The sequence below is a fragment of the Anolis carolinensis genome, unplaced genomic scaffold, assembly GCF_035594765.1.
Source record: "Anolis carolinensis isolate JA03-04 unplaced genomic scaffold, rAnoCar3.1.pri scaffold_8, whole genome shotgun sequence".
In the NCBI taxonomy this organism is placed as follows: Eukaryota; Metazoa; Chordata; class Lepidosauria; order Squamata; family Dactyloidae; genus Anolis; species Anolis carolinensis.
In genome coordinates, this window is record NW_026943819.1 from 20,399,363 (window position 1) to 20,419,630 (window position 20,268).

Below are 20,268 nucleotides of genomic sequence, written 5' to 3' on the forward strand. Positions count from 1 at the left end.
TCTTCCCCATGCAGATTACATTTCACAAATGCAATTTGCTTTGGGATTGTTCTGGTCTCCTTCCTTGAATTGCTTCACCATGCCTGATCTTGTCCGCCCCGAACTAAACACTCCATGAACCAGGAAATGTTTCCTACACTATTTTGTGAACACTGCCTACTAAAGAAACCATTAAATACTAATTAGAGTACCTAATCACCAGTTACTAAACAACATCTAATTATAATTTCAAACAACAACAAAAAACCTCAAAAAAGCTTATGATATTTGCAAATATGTTTTAAAACCAAACTTGTTTATCACAGCCTCTTTAACTGAGCTCTAGAAGTCACCTCTGTGGGAGATTCCCAAATCAAAGAGGCAGTAATACTTTTAGAAGGATTCCTGATACAAGAACTGAATCCGATCATGTACAACACATAAGAACTAAAGCTGCTAAAGAGCTAGATGGAACAAAACTAAAAGTCTAGCCATATTTTTAGCTTTTTGAATGTGCATGCATTTGTTTAAGTGACAATATATTTGCACATTATCAGGGGTTGGGGTATAGGATTCTCACAAAAGTAGAAAAACCACAAAAATAGTGAAGGTAGGGGCAAGGCTCCCTGTAGGGTTCTTTAAGTCTGCAAACCAAACCACTGGAGGATGTGTTGGCATGAAAAATGTGTGTCTGGCAGCTGGACACCAAAGCTGCTGCCCAGCAAAACTCATGAACATATTCACACAATACGCCTATGCTTTGAGATGATGGACGGACAAGCAACTGTACACGCAGTGGCCCTGGGCTTTTGGAGGCGGTTCACTCATCCTCTTTTCCCCTGATGCATGGAGTTACTGTCTGAATGTACATGTGGCAACCTAGGCTTCTGGGAGTGGTTCATGGAGGCAGTGATCCCACATTTTCGGCTCCCTCAAAGTCAGTGGTTCTAAACTTGTGCGTCCCCAGATATTTTGGCCTTCAACTCCCAGAAATCCTAACAACTGGTAAACTGTCTGGGATTTCTGAGAGTTGTAGGAACAAAACACCTGGGGAGCCAGGTTGAGAACCACTGCACGAAGTGAAGAGCTGCTCTACAAATATGTAAGCAGCAAACCAAGGCTTCAGTAGGTCGTCTGTGGTGGCAGTGATTTCCTGTACCTGAAACATGAAGGCCGCCACATAGACATTCACACAACAGCATCAAGCCTGGTGGGGTGTGGGGCAGCACATAAGTACCAGGCATGCACTCCTTGTGTTTTTTAAGTCCATTGTCGTATCTCTATGATAGTGGTTCTCAACCTGGGGTCCCCAAATGTTTTTGGCCTACAACTTCCAGAAATCCCAACCAGTCTACCAGCTGTTAGGATTTCTGGGAGTTGAGGGCCTCAAACATCTGGGGATCCCAGGTTGAGAACCATTGTCCTAAGGGAATATAGGGGCAATTTTTTTTTAATTTTTTTCACAAAATTCATTTTTACCCCTGGAATGCCCAGAGGGGTCACCTCATGCAGTGGAAATGCCCACCACAATCCCTGGAGGCCATCTGGGGCATGTTGAGGTCCTGGGGACAAGAAAACCAGAAAAAACAGATCTTGGAAACAGAAAAATCTTTTCCAGAGGCTATATATGGCTCGCAGGTCACACTTGCAGTAAGGAATGTTCTCCTCAACTGGTTTTGAATGAATAATTCTGGCTAAAATGTGTCCCAAAACAGACTAAGCTCCACCCTATACCTGCAATATCTGAAGTTTACCACATGAAATTGGCTGTCAAACTCATTCCTCTACCAATTCATTCTGATAATTTTGAAACTCAATTGTTAGAATATGTATTTGTCCTTATTCTTATACATCCACGTACACTACAATTCACTCTAAGAAATTACTACAGCAAAATTGCAACAGTGCACTCCCCTGCAGCAGAACAGAAAGTCAGAAAAAGGAATTGGGGGAGGAGATATACTTGGATGACAGTCATGCAATCCACCCAAGAAGGCAATCAAATCATTCTTTCACCAATCAAGACTGATTTTTGTATAATCCATAATACAACTGCTACAATATTGTACATAGAACAATTCTGTATACAATTTCTACAATGAGTACACACTTTGGAATTCTATATGGTTTTATACATATAAACATTTTATCTTCAGGAAACAAAACAAAAAACAAAAAAGCCCTCATAGGGAATCTAGTCTGAACTTAATTTAGTCCTAGAGGCTATCATCAGATGAGGCTGAATCTACCAAGTGGGTAGAGTCATATATTAACATACCTGAATGTTATATATTTGCATGTAAAATGAAACTCGGGTTTATGATGACGCCTACTTCCTTCTTTTTAGTCTTGCAAATAACCTTGTAGTGTTTTTAAAAATCAGGTAGAAGGTTGCATTTGTTCAGTTAAGGAGCACTTTTAGTTTAACAGCCACTCTTCCCAGGGCGCTCCCTGCAAGTATCTCTGTTTAGTAGAATATCCCAACAGAACTTAAAACAGTCCCTGCCTTATTTCAAATCAACCACAGTGAAGAATCTAACAGCCAAGGTGAAAGGGATGGAATTCCCTTGAAGCTATAAACGCTGCTTTGTTCACAAGGAATTTTGGCTGAGGAGCCAGGGTTAAAACAAGTTTTCGGAAACTACAATGCTTAATTCAATCAACACCCCTTTCCAAATGCAAATACACTACATTCCTGATAATTAAAGTCACAAGGATTGTATTTCACCCAATTTAACTGTATTCTTAAGCATCAGATCACATATGCAGAAGTAACAATGCCGTATTGTTCTTTACAGCTCATGAAATGCTAAAAAGACTGTCAGAAAAATGGAAGAACTATTACTTTTTCATATAATTGTCTAGTGAAATAACGACGACAATGGAAGGCTCCGCACATTATCTATTTTTTTCTTAATTCTTTCCATTATCTTACAATATGTCAGAAAATAGGTTTACACTTATGAAAAAATGCATGAATTGTAATATTGTGGTTCGTATTGCAAAATGACTGGCTAAATCACACAACTGAATACATTTCCCCCCAAGGAAGCCAGAGTATATATCTACAGGATATGGTTTTTAGAAGGAGGAGCGGGTTAAGCTTCCCCGCAAATACCTTTCTGTGGGTGATTTATTGATGGCACTGACCTTTCGGATTCATCCAGATTGCCTCCCGTCCTTGCAGCCCCTGCAGTGGAAGCCGCCAAAGAGATATTGGTAAAAGCAGCAGCCGATGTCCCTCCCTCCTCCATGTTGCTCACGCATCCACACACTGCAGAAGCAGCTGGCGAGAGGAAGGCGCCAAGGGAAAGGGCTGGGAACCAAAAGTTACTTCTCTCCTCTCCCTCTGGCCACCCGGGCACAGGCACACAAATATGTTTCACCTCTGCCAAGCTGAAAAGCGTGTACCATTAACATACATGCTTGGCAAAAATCCTGACCCAGAGCCATAAAACAGCTTGCAACACCGGCTTCCCATTCTTTCCTCACTCAATGATTCACATTTTCTCCGGACTGCTACAGGCATTTCAACTGTAACCCTTTCCAGGCTGTGGCTTGAAGGGGGGGGGGGGGGGGGCACAAAACAGGATTCCTTTATAATACTGTGCCATTAACCAGCCCAATAAAGAGCATATATTCCAGTGTGTATTCTGCCGTTCTTTCTGTTGCTAACTCCACAGATTGTGTCGAACTAAAATAAGAGCAAATTTGCACACGGAATGCAACCTAACCTTGAGCAGGTCACTTAATCTCTTTGAAATTCAGCTCTTCCCCCTCGACGAAGGTCTGATGCTGCATTGGAAAGACTATTAATATTTATGATGCACTCCAACACCTTTGTGCTTTTGTCACTTTTTTTGAATTTGCTGCAGTGTATAAAACTTGGATTGCCAGGTTTAATGGATGGATCTACGTCAACTATGGGAAGGAGGTATACTTCCAAGACAATGTGCAGCCCGCAAACTGTAAATTATAAAAATGCAGATGTAGCTGTTGGAAGGCTAATGTCAGATTTGCTCCGAAAACCATTACAAATTTGGGCAGTGCTTTCTTGCCTTAGCCAGCATTCAAAATCTTTGAAATGAATCAGGGTGATGAAAGCTTAAAACAACAATAAAAAAGATGTATCATAGTTCAGATAGCATTTTAATGCTAGAATCCTATTGGATGATATGAACATATAACCTGAAGTTATTTAATGATAATTCTGTGGTATTCAATTTCCCCATTTAGCCGCTGTGTAAGCATTCATATAGTGGGGCAGCGGGTTAAACCGCTGAGCTGCTGAACTTGCTGACCAAAAGATCGACAATTCGAATCCGAGGAGCGGGGTGAGCTCCCACTGTTAGTCCCAGCTTCTGGCAACCTAGCAGTTCGAAAACATGCAAATGTGAGTAGATCAATAGGTACCATTCCAGCAGGATGGTAACAGCACTCCATGCAGTCATGCTGGCCACATGATCTTGAAGGCGTTTATGGACAATGCCGGCTCTTCGGCTTAGAAATGGAGATGAGCACCAACCCCCAGAGTCGGACATGACTAGACTTAATGTCAGCGGAAAATCCTTATTTATGCATTCAAAACTTGACAACAGAACTACTATCATTGACAGATTGCCCCATAGTATTGCAAGCTAAAGAATGTGAGAAACCCACAGATGTTATAACCCAATTGTAGTTTATGAAATCCAAGCTACAAACTCTAAAGGCACTGGATCCCGTCTAATCAGGGAAGCAGGAGATTACCAATTAATAACATGTGATTTACACTGAATTTCAGAGGAAGGAACTGGCAAAACCACCTCCAAGTGCTCCTTGTCTAAGAAAACCCTATCTAATTCAGGTCACCGTAATCAGACAAGCAACTTTGAAAGCTCCAATTGACATTGTCTCATAAGTGATTGCATAGGTTTCTTAAGTCTCTCCTAGATAAGGTGGACAAATGTAGATGGTTAAGGACCACACTGGTTCCTCAGAAGAATATGGAGGGATATACACCTCCTACTGCATGGCACCTCCATAAGTACCAAAATCCCTCAAACACACTTTAGCAGACATTTTTACCACACCTCTGGGTGATACACAAATATTTTCCTGCATGTATTTTTCCAGTGAAATTGGGTTTTTTAAAGACTACTCTCATACAGAATTAAATACCCTTCTGATCTCACTGATATCACTTTAGCCATTTTAAAAAACTCTTAGGTATCATAAATTCTGGATAATCCACCTCTAATCTAATAATATGCTGAGAAGAAAGGAAGGACACTTTTTAAATGTTTACTACATTTTTAAATAATCTGCATAACAACTATAGCAAATCAAAAATCAAAGACAAAAAAAATCAAAGTGCAGAGTCAACTAGACCCATAGTATGTTCCAAGGGCAAGGTGACATTTGCAAAATAACAGTGGCCTTAACTTGGCAAGAATACATAAAGTATAGGTTTATTTGATGCATTCTATATGTAGCAAGGATGGAAAACCTATGTTGTCCAACACAGTTCTCATTAAAGCTACTGATAAGGAAAGTCAAGATTTCCAGTCCATCAACATAATGTCTCACAGTCCTGTTCTGTAGTTTCAGTCACTTCAGAGGTGAAATTATAGGAACTGTGTCTAGTTCTCCAAATACAGAGATGCCTGTATTCAAATGGTTGCTGTAGGGCAGGCGGGAATAGATTACTACATGCCTTGAAAGTGAGTTCATTTTATCAGCGTCGTAATAAACGCTATTATACAAAATCACCATGAAGTTCTGGGTGCTCTCAATAGCACGTCTGGGAATTTCCCAAAGGAACATCATATTTTCTCATTTCAGAAGACACTTACAGAAGCCCCAAAAGTAGGTCAAGATTAGTTCTGCTTCCTAAATTCAAACAATGAGCAAAAAACTTTTAGAAAGCCACTGAGGCAGTCTTCCTATCAGTGGCAGAGGATAAAAAAATGAGCTGAATGTTTACACACAGCCAGAAGTAAGATAACTGTCCTCATTAGAGGGCTGCAAATCTGAATTATTTTACATTTTGTTGCCTCGTTCAAGATTAGATAACAGTTTATATAGTACACTACTAGCATTATTCAGGTAAAAGGTTTTTCTTCCTATGCAACAGCAACCAGGCAAAGCTGCCTCAAATAATCGAAAATATCCCCATACCTGCTGCAGCAATAAGACTGTATTGTAATCATCAGCTCGATATATAACAAGCATATGGAACCACTGAGACAGCTTTACAACATGAAAATATAGAAAAAAAAATTAAGGACACACAGACATTCATGTCTATTCAGGGATGTTCTTTTTGGTGCCATAAAGGATCCTCCCCACTTGAGCTTTTACATATCGGGAATGAATGTATTCAGAAGTTGAAATAGTACCAGTAGTAGTTGTAATCGTAATAATAGTAGTAATAATAATAATAATATTGATAATAATAATACATGTTACTTGTTATGCACCTCTTCAAACAGTGGGGTACTACAAAGTCAAAACATATGAACATAAAATACATACAATCATAGAGAGACCACATGGGCCATCTAGTCTAACCCCCTGCCATGCAGGATAAAAACCACAGACTATAAAATGTCGGTAGAGATGAGTCTTCAAATTGGGCAGCAGTGAGTTAAACCCTTGTGCCAGCAGGACTGATGACTTGAAGGTTGGGTTGCTGACCTGAAGGTTGCCAGGTTCAAATCCAACCCAGGGAGAGTGCAGATGAGCTCCCTCTATCAGCTCCAGCTCCATGCAGGGACATGAGAGGAGCCTCCCACAAGGATGGAAAAAACATCAAAACATCTGGGTGTCCACTGGGCAACGTCCTTGCAGACGGCCAATTACCTCACACCAGAAGTAACTTGCAGATTCTCAAGTTGCTCCTGATATGAAAAAACAAAAGGTCAAAAAGATCTCGTAACCATACTACACAGCACACCATGTAGTCTGGAGTTTCAATGTGGCAGATCTTCCTAAAAGTGGTCACAATGAGGAAATTCACTTTTTTCAACACACATATATTATTATTATTATTATTATTATTATTATTATTATTAAACTTTATTTGTACCCTGCTAGCATCTCCCGAAGGACTCGATGCGGCTTACAAAGGCCAAGGCCTCAACACACAGTATAGCAATACAAAACAAAAGGCAAATTAAAAACAATTAAAACAGTATAAACAACAAGCAATAAACAATACGCTAAAACACAATAAAACTGGGCCGGGCCAGAGTAATGGGTACAAGATTAAAAGTGCTGAAGTGACACATATATGGAAGAAACACACATTCTGAACCAGAACTGTTGATGTGACAGATTATATGAGATCAGTAAAAACTGAAGAATGCACTATTATATTGGAAAGCTTATCATTGCAAGCAAGAAATGTAGGGGAGAAGGAAAGATTTGTGTTGCAGTCTATTGCAGTGTTTTAAATGTATAACATGGCACTGGGAGGGTGAATGTGGGGGAGAATTACCAAGGAGTAGCTTGCCTACTGCATTTAAATGAATAAACCTGATCCTAAAGAAGCCGTCTGAATTTGTATTTTTACATTTGCTCCTTGCCAATCTGTAACACATACAGATACACAATATTGTTTTTCATGAATAGAATGGAAGGCCCTGACTACTCCGCATGCAAGGTAAATCTATTTCTTATACATTTGGTATTTTGGGTGAATTAACAGCCTAGAACATAGCAGAGGCGACTACTACATTGTAAGGATGAGCACTTGTTTTCTTATGCATGTTTAATGCATCCACCATTACTTGAAATCTGGGTGCCAGGCATTAAAAAAACATTTTAAAAGCAATGAAAATATCAGATGCAAGAATAAAAAAAACACCCATGAGAACAGCAAGTGTAATTTCCATTAATTATTTATCTTCTATGAGTTTTGCTCTAAAAACAAATATGGATGGATTAGACTTTCCAATAAAATTTATTAAAACTATTGCTACGAGTAAGATTTTAAAGTAAATTGCTTGACCAACAAGGTATGTTACTGCTGCATTATTAGGCTTCTCCAGCAAAGTAAATTGTACTTTCCCCACTGAAACCAGTGGGAAGTATTCCAACTAGTAGTCCAGACTAAACAGTCTTTGCTACAAACTACAAAGGGTTCCACGCCACGGTTTTTGTATGATCACTTCTATACTGTATCCTGTTATGAAAAATGCAGCATTTAAGAAAGAAAAGGTGTGGACTCATTTTTATGGAATCGTCTAGTTCAACAGTTTGGCTAACAGCATCAACTTTATTTACTTATGTACTTTTATATCACCACAACATAATGCATTATAATTCAATTGCACCAGATATGCAATATTTCAGAACAAAGAAGAAGACTCTCAACCATATCATGTTATGAAAAACTAATTATTAAAATATGAACAAACAGCAAGTGGTAATGGAATGAATAAAATTTTAATGTTCAGATATTTTAAAAATCACTTACATTTTCACCCCTCTTTCTAAACCACTTCAATGGTCTTCCAGAAAAGGAAGAATGGAAGCATACAAGCCAATGATATATCATAATATCTTGTTCCTTTCCCAACAGTAATCTCTAATTCAGTGGTTCTCAACCTGTGGGTCCCCAGATGTTTTGGCCTTCAATAGGCAGAAATCTTAACAGCTGGTAAACTGGCTTTCTGGAAGTTATAAGCAAAAACACCTGGGGACCCCACAGGTTGAGAATCACTGCTATTATTATTATTATCACCATCATCATCATCATCATCATCATCATCATCATCATCATCGTGTCAGAAGCAAATTGAAAACATACTGCAAATTGCTTCTGGTATGAAAGAATTGGCCGTCTTCAAAGACGTTGCCCAGGAGACAACCGGATGTGTTACTGTCCTGAGGGAAGCTTGTGTCATGTCCCTGCATGGAAAGCTAGGGCTGACAGATGGGAGTTCATCCCATCTTGAGGATTTGAACACCACCTTTAACTGAATACTTTTAAGGCTACTCTAGTGTTTATGACAATAACTGGAATGATGTGCAAGAATGGAATGCTAAGGCAATAATAAGAAGGAAAGTAACAAACAGCCATGCCATCATTCCTTTAATGCAACTTTATATAGCTCTATCTCTTATATTTACCACTGTCCTAGTTTTCCGCTAGAACTGTACAACATTGCGTACTATGCAACAAAGGAGAACACGGAGTCCTTCACAGTGGGCTGTGTTCTCCTCTGGGCCTAACCACACAAAAGAAATGTATTTCCTTACATTGCTAGATTCCTAAAATAAAAGGGGCTTCTAGTTAACTTAGGTTTATTTTTTTCTTCTTTTAACATCATATGATCCAGAAAATAGGTGTGATATTGCAAATAGGTTGAAGTACAGGATGAGTCTCAATTATCTCAAAGTGTTTGAGCTTTCAATTTTTAAATCTGAACCTCAGCTGCTGTCACAATTACTATCACTACTGCTATTATTATTATTACACAAAGGGCATTATCTTTGTGTTATTGATATTTCTCTTTAATCGTTTTTATTATTATGTGCCAATATGGCAATGATAGCAATGCAACACAGAATGTTTTTGAAAAAGTAAGGAAAATGCCTAATTAACACACTTCATATTAATTTACTCTATCTCTTACATATTGGTTTTACAGATATTCATATCTAAATGTAGACAAAAAGAAAGCAAAGACAGTTACTCAGCTTGTGGCATTAAAAAGTGACAGTCTAGTGATAGCAATACTAATAGTATATGCAGCTTGACACACTATCTACTACTATGTCCACCTTTCGGCTGACTCCCCACCCACTTGTTAAAACCTAAGAGCTATAATCTGGAATGAAAATAATGAAAATGTTAGGCAAGTGTGAGCAATATATTTTCCAATCCTTTTCCAAGACAGATGACACATACTTCCGGTTTCCAGCGTAAAAACTATACCTACAGCATTAGTCACAGTAAAAGGTTAGTGTCATCGTCAGGCACTTCAGCAATCAATCACCTTCGCAAACTGTTTACTACTTTACTATTTTCAACCTCAATGACAATTATCTTCTCGCTAGCGGAGCCCTCTGCATCAAGCCTTGCTTTAAATACAGAATGAATTCAAATGAGCTGCTTTGAGTCTCCTTTGTGGAGAGAAAAAGAGAAGTATAAATAAATATCATAATCATAACAAGTACAGGATTTTTAATTTTAAAATCTGTACTTCTACTAGCAGGAAGCATTTTCAGTTGTAATATGATGAGAGTATGAATGAAAAGGCCATCAAAAGGAATATTTTGTGTCTGAGTCAAGTACTGATCCATGACCTCAATCAAGGAACCAATTTTTCCTTTTAAAAAGTCATTAATTCCATACTCAAGCATAAAAGTTTTAAGAGGGCTTCTATAATGTCTTGATATTTGGGATTTAAATCTGCTATTTGGAAAAGCACCACCATCATTATTATCACCACCAACAACAACTTCTTGAGTTCAGTTTCCCAGCTGTGGAGACTGACAAGGGTTTTGGCTCATAGGTTAAGGTAAAGGTTTTTCCCTAATATTATCTCATATCATCTTCATTTCTAAGCCAAAGAGCCGGCGTTGTCCAGAGACACCTCCTAGGTTATGTGGCTGGCATGACTGCTTGAAGCGCCGTTATCTTCATGCCAGATCTATTCACATTTGCATGTTTTCAAACTACTAGGTTGGCAGAAGCTGGGGCTAACAGCAGAAGCTCACCGCACTCCCCGGATTCAAACTGCCGACCTTTCAGTCAGAAAGTTCGGCAACTCAGTGGTTTAATCCGCTGTGCCACCGGGGGCTCATAAATAATTTTAATTCTATCCCAGAATTAATAAGATACCATTGGGTAACAATGCATATTCTAATATTATGACTGTCATTATTATTACTTGTAGTATCACTACTACTATAACTAATATTGCGGAGGGAAAGGTTTTTTATTAGAAGCCAAGATTATTTTTCTCCCTTGCAGTCTACACATACATACACTACCCAGAGTTTGCACAGATATTGCAAGAATATAATTTTAACAGAAAGGCTCACTGCTTCTTAAAATATAATTCTAAAAAGCAGATTTTACCATGAAATGAAAAATGAACATCATTTTTTGTGTGTGCGTGTTACTGAATCATATGCATTGTGACTAATGAAATGCCAAATGTGCCAGCGCACCATGGGGCAACAGTAAATGTATCACTTCAAGAAATTTATTAGAGATAGTGGTTTGGATAATAAGACTGTGATGGCAACATCTAAGGAAGTAGATCTCATTCCAAATTAAGTTATTATAAAGAACCTGTGAAACTGAGCTATAATTCTTAAGGCAGGTAATAAAACAACAAAAAATGTACTACCTCTAGAAAATGTTGGATTTGTCCATTAAAAATCTGTATCTGAGAATTTTATAACACTCTCCAGAGGCATAAAAGCCAGAAGAAGAACCTTGCTAAAAGACTTTGTTGAAGTATTTGTTTCCTTACAACACTATCCAGTTTTTTATGTATGCAAATAGGAAAGTATAAAAGAGAAGGTTGTAACACATTAAGAATTATATAACAGTTACCAAATGTTGGGTTTACTAATAAAACTCACAGGCCATTTGCAAATGTATCACAACTCATCTTGCGGATGAGAAATGTTTACCTAGACTAGACTACAGCAACTTATTATCTCTATTGCAAAGCATGGTTGTTTAAGAAACAGGAGCCAAGCCATTTTGTAAATGCTGTACCTAGAAGAATACCGCTCTTCTGCAATTGATTTCTAAGCGATGTTTAAGGCAATGGTTATAGTTTCACTATATGGTCCTACATGCTTAGGGAAGCGGTGACCTCTTAGAATCTGCTGGGGTTTGCTTTCAGGACTCGGCAAGGATACCAAAATTTGTGGATATCCAAGACCGGTTATATACAATTGGTATAGTAAAATGGTGCCCCTCATATAAAATGGCAAAATCAAGGTTTGTGGGGTTTTTTTGGAGGGGGGGGGGCAGAGGTTGCATTAAAATAATATATTTTCAAACTGCAGATGGTTGAATCGAAGGATGCAGAATCCACATGGTGTTCCAGTCAGCAGTTCAGCTATTACATTTTGCATCAGCTGTGGCATCAAAGTCATTGTCAAGGGCAGCCCCATGCAGAGTGCATTGCAGCGATACAAGTATGATACTACAAGTCCATGATGACTGCAGCAACATTATCACTGTCCTGGAAAAACCCAAGTCTGGCGCACCAGTTCAAGCACCCCAAGGAGAATGCACCTGGGCCTTCAGTGACAATAATGGACGGAAAAGTTCTCTCAAATAGGCATCAAGCCACACAACAAACTCACCAACTATGATCGAAGGTTGTCAGGTTATCCAGTTCTTTAACCAGAAAATCACCAAATCCATAGAAGCTCCATCTTTTCTGGGGTCAGCTTAGTTCACTGGCCATCATCCAGCCCATTACAGCATCCAGGCACAGTCTTAGCAAACCACACTAATGAGAAATATCATCAAGATATTGAGAGCACCCAACCTGAGACCTCTTAATGAATTCTCTCAGAGGCTTCGAAAAGCATAGAAGACAAGATGGAAATCTGAGGCACTGAAAAGTTAACGGGATGGGGTTGAAACTGGCCCCATAGTTAGGAGCAGGACCCAGACTGAAATGGAGCCACATAATGTAGTTCTTCCAAGAACATCTATATTTCTCCAGCCATCATATGTTTAAGCACCTTCCCCCCTCAAAGGGTGGATATTACTGACAAAGTAGTAATTTTCACATACCTTTAGATTCAAAGACACATTACAGACTGCAAATGGATTTTGGAATCTTCGTGATTATGATCAGTGAAAATATCAATCTGGTGCAGCAACACTTTGAAAACCCCCATGCTCGTTCTTACCGTGGCAAAGGGACTGAAAATAAACCCACCAGTCTCATAATGCCTTAACACAAACCAATGCTGTAGCCAAATTTAAAACTATATATAATTGTTCCTCCTTTTCCCTATCCAATTTGATTCCCTTTCTCATAATGCTAGCTCTCGGGGTCACCCAATTAAATTGACTGGCAGCAGAATCAGGACAAACAAAAAGAAAGTACTCTTCACACAGTGTCTCATTAACTTCATACCATTTACTCAGAGTTCTGTACATGTCCTTCCCAGGACTGTTATTCAATTTCCTTTCAAATGGTCAACCCAGGATTGACCCCCACCCCCAAAAAATCTTCTACGTTCAAATGATTTATTTACAGCATTCTACCAACATTCTTTCACTTTTACAAGAAGAGTCCCAAAGCACCTACCAAAATACCACAAATCCCATAAAATATTAATGATTTGTTGAAAGCATATCCACCTGGCACCTAATACTGGTGCCAAATAGCTTTGGAAAGAGACTTCCATATTCAGGGCACTTCCTGGGTTATGAAAATGAAGAAAGGCTATTCTAAATAAGGAGGGTTGTTATAAATCAGAAAGTATATATTTTTTTAAAGAACAGATCACAATAAGCAGTACTTGACAGGACCTAGATCCTACTAAAGACCTCATAAACTGGCATCTATTACACATATGGCAATGAAGTCTACTCGTCTTGGACTTGGTGGGTAGGGGGTATGGATATTAGTAGCTCAATTGGGATGCAACTCCCCGAGCATTAAAGCCATTAGCCATATATGATGTGAATGTCCACCTGTATATAGATTTAGTACAGAAGACAGCCAATATAGAAAGGGACATTAGAGTAGGCTCTAATATCTCAAGTCTTCTGACTCTGCCTGTAATCTAAAATTCCCCAATCATATTACCACATAATTATTTGCCCATATTCTTTTGGGCTCTCCTCTTTTTAGGAATTTTTCTTATCAACTAATAGGTGAAATACTCTTATTGAGAGATGAACAAGTAATAACAAGTACGTATATAACCTCCAGATTAATTAACTACAGGGCATTTCTTTTTGTAATAACCCATTTATAAAACCTGTAAAGATTTCAGAGCGCTCCAATGTGCTCTTTAAAAATATGCCAATAAAACTAATAATTAGAAAAAAAAACTATTAATTTGCGAGAAACTGATGAAAAGTACACTCTAATAGTCTCCCACATTAGAAATCTATGTGTGTGCATTTATGTTTAAATGTGTGTGTATATACATTCACTCACCAAAACTCTTATAGTTAAATAAATATCCAGGCTACTAAGAAAATGAAAAATACAGAATTAATATGTGTGACATTCTTAAGATGTATCATATATATAAAAAAACTGCATTTATTTATGAAATATTCATACAGAACTGCAAAGGGAGAGACTTTGCCAGCATTTTTAATTTAAGCAAGAATATCACAATCGTAAAGATGTATGGGTCTGTTCTCAGGTTGTACTTTTTCTTTCCTTCCAAGGTTTATTTCCTTCTTAATGCAATCTAAGTGGCACAACAGCGTAAGTGTTAAAGCCTAAACTACAGACTGAAGGAGTACATTTATTTTCCACTTTTCACTAAGATTTTTGCCTATGCTAAATTCACAGGGGATTAGCACTTAGGGTTTACATCAAGGTTTATTTCCATGTGGTTTCCCCTTCTTGCTGGAGATGAAATGTAAACTTTTCAGACTATTCTCTAAATGTACTTGACAAAGAAAGCTATGTACTCAAAACATTTTGAGACTGTAAGGGAGAAGAAAACTTCCAACATCCATAAACACTTCTATTAAGAGCGGCATAACGTCACAACTAATAGCATTCCCGAAACTTTTCAAATCTAGTTTGGAAGATTACTTGTTGCTTTCATCATTGCCTGAAATCAGCTCTTATTTATGAAATCAAAATATGCTATTGCATGACCTGATCAAATACCAAATACATTTAATTCTGTAACTTTCTTGCTTTGAGCTATGTCTCATCATAGTTGATATAGGTGTCCTTAAGCTTTAAAATTGCAATGCATCATGGTAACTTCATTTTTGGTGTTTTCTTGCTCTAAAGGTTAAATTTAAGGACAGAAGGACTAAGAAGATATAATAAATGGCTTTTGGAGAGGGGGTGGCACTGGGCAATTTCAATCATGCTTACTGGAAAAGGGAGGTAAGGATGTATGACAGAAAGCTACAATGAAGAGGGGTTTATGAGAAAAAGGTGATGGTGTTGTTTATTCGTTCAGTCACTTCTGACTCTTCGTGATCTCATGGGCCAGCTCGGGTGGTAGCCACCCCCAGCTCCTTCAAGGTCAAGCCAGTCATTTCAAGGACTTGCCCATCTTGCCCTTGGTCGGCCCCTCTTCCTTTGTCCTTCCATTTTCCCCATCATCATTAACTTCCACAAGCTTTCCTGTCTTCTCATGATGTGGCCAAAGTACTTCATCTTTGCCTCTAATATCCTTCACTCCAGTGAGCAGTCGGGCATTATTTCCTGGGAGATGGACTGTTTGGATCTTCCTGCGGTCCGAGGCACTCTCAGAAGTTTCCTCCAACACCACAGTTCAAAAGCGTCTATCTTCCTTCGCTCAGCCTTCCTCAGCTCTTGCATCCATAAGTTACTATGGGGAATACCATTGCGTTAACTACTGTGTTTCCCCAAAAATAAGACAGTGTCTTATATTAATTTTTGCTCCCAAAGATGTGCTAGGTCTTATTTTCAGGGGATGTCTTATTTTCCATGAAGAATTCACATTTATTGTTGAACCAAAAAATGAACATTTATTATATACTGTACAGTAGTTGTCATCACAAACCAGCATAACCAGACAAACTGTGAAATCCTATCAAGAATTTCTTGTTACTACTATTATTTCCATGTACATTAATCTATGGTACCTACATTTCCCAATCCTGCATGCTCTAGTGTTCTGTTAAGCAGGCATGCTTCCAAACAAAAATGTTGCTAGGTCTTACTTTCAGGGGAGGCCTTATATTTAGCAATTCAGCAAAACCTCTACTAGGTCTTATTTTCAGGAGATGTCTTATTTTTGGGGAAACAGGGTATTTGGACCTTTGTTGCCAGTGTGATGTCTCTACTCTTCACTATTTTATCGAGATTGGTCAATTGCTCTCCTCCCAAGAAATAGACGTCTTGATTTCCTGGCTGCAGTCTGCGTCTGCAGTAACAAGAGGGATTTATGAGAAAAAGATGATGATAACCATATTTTAATTTTAATGTCTTCACATAAGAAGGTGGGAAGTCAATTTTAAGGTTTTATTTTTTATGTTAGGGGAAGAGAAGTTTTAGAAGGTTTGATATGCATGTCGTATATAACAAGTCTAGTCTGCCCTTATCGCTGTAATGTGAAACCTATATATTACAAAACTTTTAAAAAATTCGACTGCAGAAATGCCTCACAATTCAATCTTGATTTTTAGATGAAAGTCATAAAGCTTTATTTTCCCAAGAGTAAAGCGTAGCTATAATTCACAAGAACAAACCACAGTTTAAAAACACATGAGAGCTGTCACTGAAAAGCCACAGCTGAAACACCTCAGAATATTTCAGATCCAGCCAAGCAAACAAAATGTTGTCTCGGAATGTTTTATTTGATAAGACATGTGACCTACTTTAGGCTTCACTTTGATTATAATTAAGAGTAATTTGTACGGATTCCAACTTAATACACAAACTCACTCACTGAGACTCTGGCTGATTAAAAGCCAAATTAACATTCATAAAGACACTTTCTGATGTTTAATTTAAAACAATGAAGAAAAAACACCCTATCTGTATTGAAACCTATTTAATGTTGCTTTCCTGAAATCTTCAAGATGCAGAAATGAGATGACGGCTCTACATTCAGACAAGTGTTAATACATACAATTAAGATTTAAGAGGTAAAACCATGTTCCCTTTAAGGGATGCTTCGTATTATGATTTATCTTAATAAGGCTTACTGATAGTATGGATCTCTTTGGCTCTTTAGTTATATTAAACAAACATGTGTTAACAGTAGGCATAAATACGTATTGCCAGACTGAAGTCTGAAGACAGCTCCTGTTCCTTTAACAGTGATACAAAAAGAAAATAATTTCATAGGGTGTTGATTATCATGCAACAAGATAATAAGCAACGTCTGCTACAATTCCCTCTTCTACACAACCACTGAAGAAGGCACGTAAACTACCTCCAATTTTCACTTTGATAACCCAATGGACAAAGTATGGATTAAGCCCAAACTGAAGTGGAAGATCATTTCTACAAAAAATAATAGAATCATAGAGTTAGAGGAGACCTTTTGGGCCATCCAGTCCAACCCCCTACCAAGAAGCAGGAAAATCGCATTCAAAGCTCCCCCGACAGATGGCCATCTGGCCTCTGTTTAAAAGGCTCCAAAGAAGGAGCCCCCACCACAGTCCAGGGGCACAGAGTTCCACTGCTGAACAGGAACATCTTGATCATCTGAAATATCTGTCCAAAGGGTTAGATGATCATTCCTTTCAGTTGTGACTTCAGGAGATACAACCAAAAGGAAAAATTAATGGAAAGAAAGGAAAAAACAAACAGTAGCTACAACAAAAAGGAAAACTAAACCTAAACCTGATAGTGTGTAGAGGAAAACCTGCACAGCCAGCTGCAAGTGAGACAAGAAAGTGCTTTCTCACCACTCATATCGACACCAACCAACGTATTTTAAAAGTGCTAAAGCCAATCCATAAATTCTAATGTTTCAGCAAAAATAGCTCAATTCATACTAATTATATAAAGAAAACTAGCTTTGCCCGGCTACGCGTTGCTGTGGCTTATGAGAATTATTTGTGGAGTAGCAGTGAATAGCCTTGCAGCCTCAAAGCCTGGCCGTTTTGTTGTATGAACGCAGAGGCATGGATGAGGGGTTGTGCTGCCAAGTTTAGTGTTTCTGGGATGTGTAGTTTTGTTTTTTTGTCCTAGGCCGAAATTTCATTACCCTTTTATATATATAGACGAGCAGCAATTGGATAAAACACAATTATTCCTCTCCCTCTAATTAGGACTTTATTTTTCTTTTCTTTTTGTTGTATGAACGCAGAGGCATGGATGAGGGGTTGTGCTGCCAAGTTTAGTGTTTCTGGGATGTGTAGTTTTGTTGTTTTGTCCTAGGCCGAAATTTCATTACCCTTTTATATATATAGATTATTAAAGAAACATCAAAAATGTTGTTTGTTTGTTTTTTAATCCAGATCTTCCAATATATTTTGCACACCTTGGAATAAAATAGAGGGAGGCAACAAGGTATGTCCATAGAATTGCTGTTTTAATGTTTTCATGTCTCAAAATGGAACTTGGGGTTTGTCTATATCACCAGATATTGAGTATAGAAGAATGCCAACATACTGGTAAAACAGTACAGTTCTAACCAAAGGGACTCATATCTCTAATATTTCTAAAACAAACTTGCATTAAAATGGCCAAAAGTTCTCAGGTAATGATTTTGTATTAGGGTTCCAAACCAAATGTAATGATATATTAATCAAAGATATCAAAAAAATATTTTCAACTTTTTATTGTAAATGCCAAATAAGAAACACAGAAGCATCTTTGTTTCCAAAATGAAATACAAATCATGATCATTGAAGTACTGTTGTTGTTTTGGGTTTTTTTCCAGTTTATAAAGGCAATTTAGATGTTGCTTATGCTGATCAAACAACAAAAACTAAATAATGTTATCAATGAGAATCAAGGAATATATTTGGATTACAAAAGACAAAAAAAATTACTACCATCTTCTCTGTGTTGCACCTTTTTTTTCCAGTCACCATAATATATCTTCATGCATTCAAGCCCTACCATGATTTTTCAGGATGCTCGTAACATAAGCCCTACTCAAAAATAAGCCCCACTTAAGATCTTCAGCTAGATGGATGCATTTACCAGTAATACATCAGTTGCAACACATGACGGACATACTGAATTAGCAAATAATAATATAAATCCATAATATTGACATTAATATTTAAAATAAATGATAATATAAATTATAATTAAGAATATGTAAATATTCCAGCAGGCACTTTAGCACGAGAAGCAAATACTTATGTAAACAGATGAAATTGAGACTTATTGCCGGATGATCAATCCATATACAGACACCCCTAAAAATAAGCCCCAATGTGTATTTCAAAACAAAAAATCAATATAAGACCCAGTCTTATTTTTGAGGAAATACGATATGTTTTGAAAGCTCTATCATATATTCCTCTTTAGCCTATTTGTGAAACAGACATGAAGGAATGACTGATTATAGACCCACAGAGTCCAGGTAGTAGCTTTAGCAGGAAGACACAATGTGAGAAGTCTACATTTAACAAAAAATGTTGAAAAAAGGACCAGAAGCAATCGTTTTCCTCTGACCCAGATGAAATAAGGAGCTGCTTTGAAAAATAGCCATCTGCTAGTGTAGCAGGCTGCCCAGAAAAGATCTACAGCCCATATTATTGTGAGCCAAAGGATGACATGAGGCGCGAGAAAGATGTCTTCACACTACTTGTCTCCAGTGCCTTCAAGAGTTCTGTAAAACCAGAAACTGCTTGGTACCATTTACACAATGAGGTCTTATAAGACTCAAGGCAGAGTACAAGGAAAACATAGCAAAAATTATTTTAACCGTTGTTTGACTGTATTAATTACTTGTGAACTGAACTGCTCTGTGAACATGTTCAAATTGAAGAGAGATGCATAAATTTACACATGAATAAATATATTTGAGTTTTCATGATTTTCTTTTCTTTTTTCCCCACAATCTGACAGATGGTTCAGGGATCATTGGGGGAGAAATCCGAATTCCTGTAGTTTTATGTTCTATAGTTGTATAGCTCATAAATGAAGATGTTTTAGCTTAGTGTAAAGCTTTTAATCTCTTAATTCTATCCCGATCGCTAAAAAAATGGTAATTCTCCAGTGTAATTCTTTAACCTTCTAAAAACACATAGACGACCAATTCTTCTAAAGAATGTAACCAAAATGCCGTTTGCAAGAAGCTATTTTGCATTCCTGAACTCTATTATTTAATTCACAGAACAAATGCAATCAAAAATAGATCAAAATGAGACACGTCTTCCCCACTTTCTGGAAAGAGGCAAATCAATAACTGATTTTACCTCTTTCTTTGTTGCTATTTAAGGTAGTTTTCAGTTATCCAGACAGCCTCAGGCATAGAGAATGAGTGTTTGCTTTTATATTAAAATTACACAGATGTCTATTCAGAGGTTATGACTCACTGAATTCAGTAAGGGTTTCCCCTCCAGTAAGTGAGTATGTAGCAAGGATAGGAAACTGTAAAAGATTAGGAGGACATACTAGCCCTCCAGGAGATTTTGGAGGCCACTAGCGAAGTTACTTAAGGCAT

The 20,268-nt window shown here is 37.8% G+C and overlaps 2 protein-coding genes across 6 annotated transcripts in view; both read right to left on the bottom strand.

The window, feature by feature from the left end:
* The window catches only part of arhgap32 (Rho GTPase activating protein 32), a 169,347-nt gene that overhangs the window by 126,014 nt on the left and 23,065 nt on the right, over positions 1-20,268 (bottom strand). The window contains exon 1 of one of the 5 annotated variants that reach the window (XM_062960950.1): positions 3,130-3,801. The exons of 2 other annotated variants lie outside the window; for them this stretch is intronic. In XM_062960950.1, coding sequence (XP_062817020.1) covers positions 3,130-3,233 — 104 coding nt within the window. In that variant the 5' untranslated portion in view covers positions 3,234-3,801. Of the gene's footprint in view, positions 1-3,129; positions 3,802-20,268 lie in introns of those variants that run through there. 2 more of the 5 variants (XM_062960951.1, XM_062960954.1) reach the window with 2 other exon arrangements.
* The window catches only part of LOC134293432 (uncharacterized), a 451,452-nt gene that overhangs the window by 29,946 nt on the left and 401,238 nt on the right, over positions 1-20,268 (bottom strand). The window lies entirely within an intron of this gene.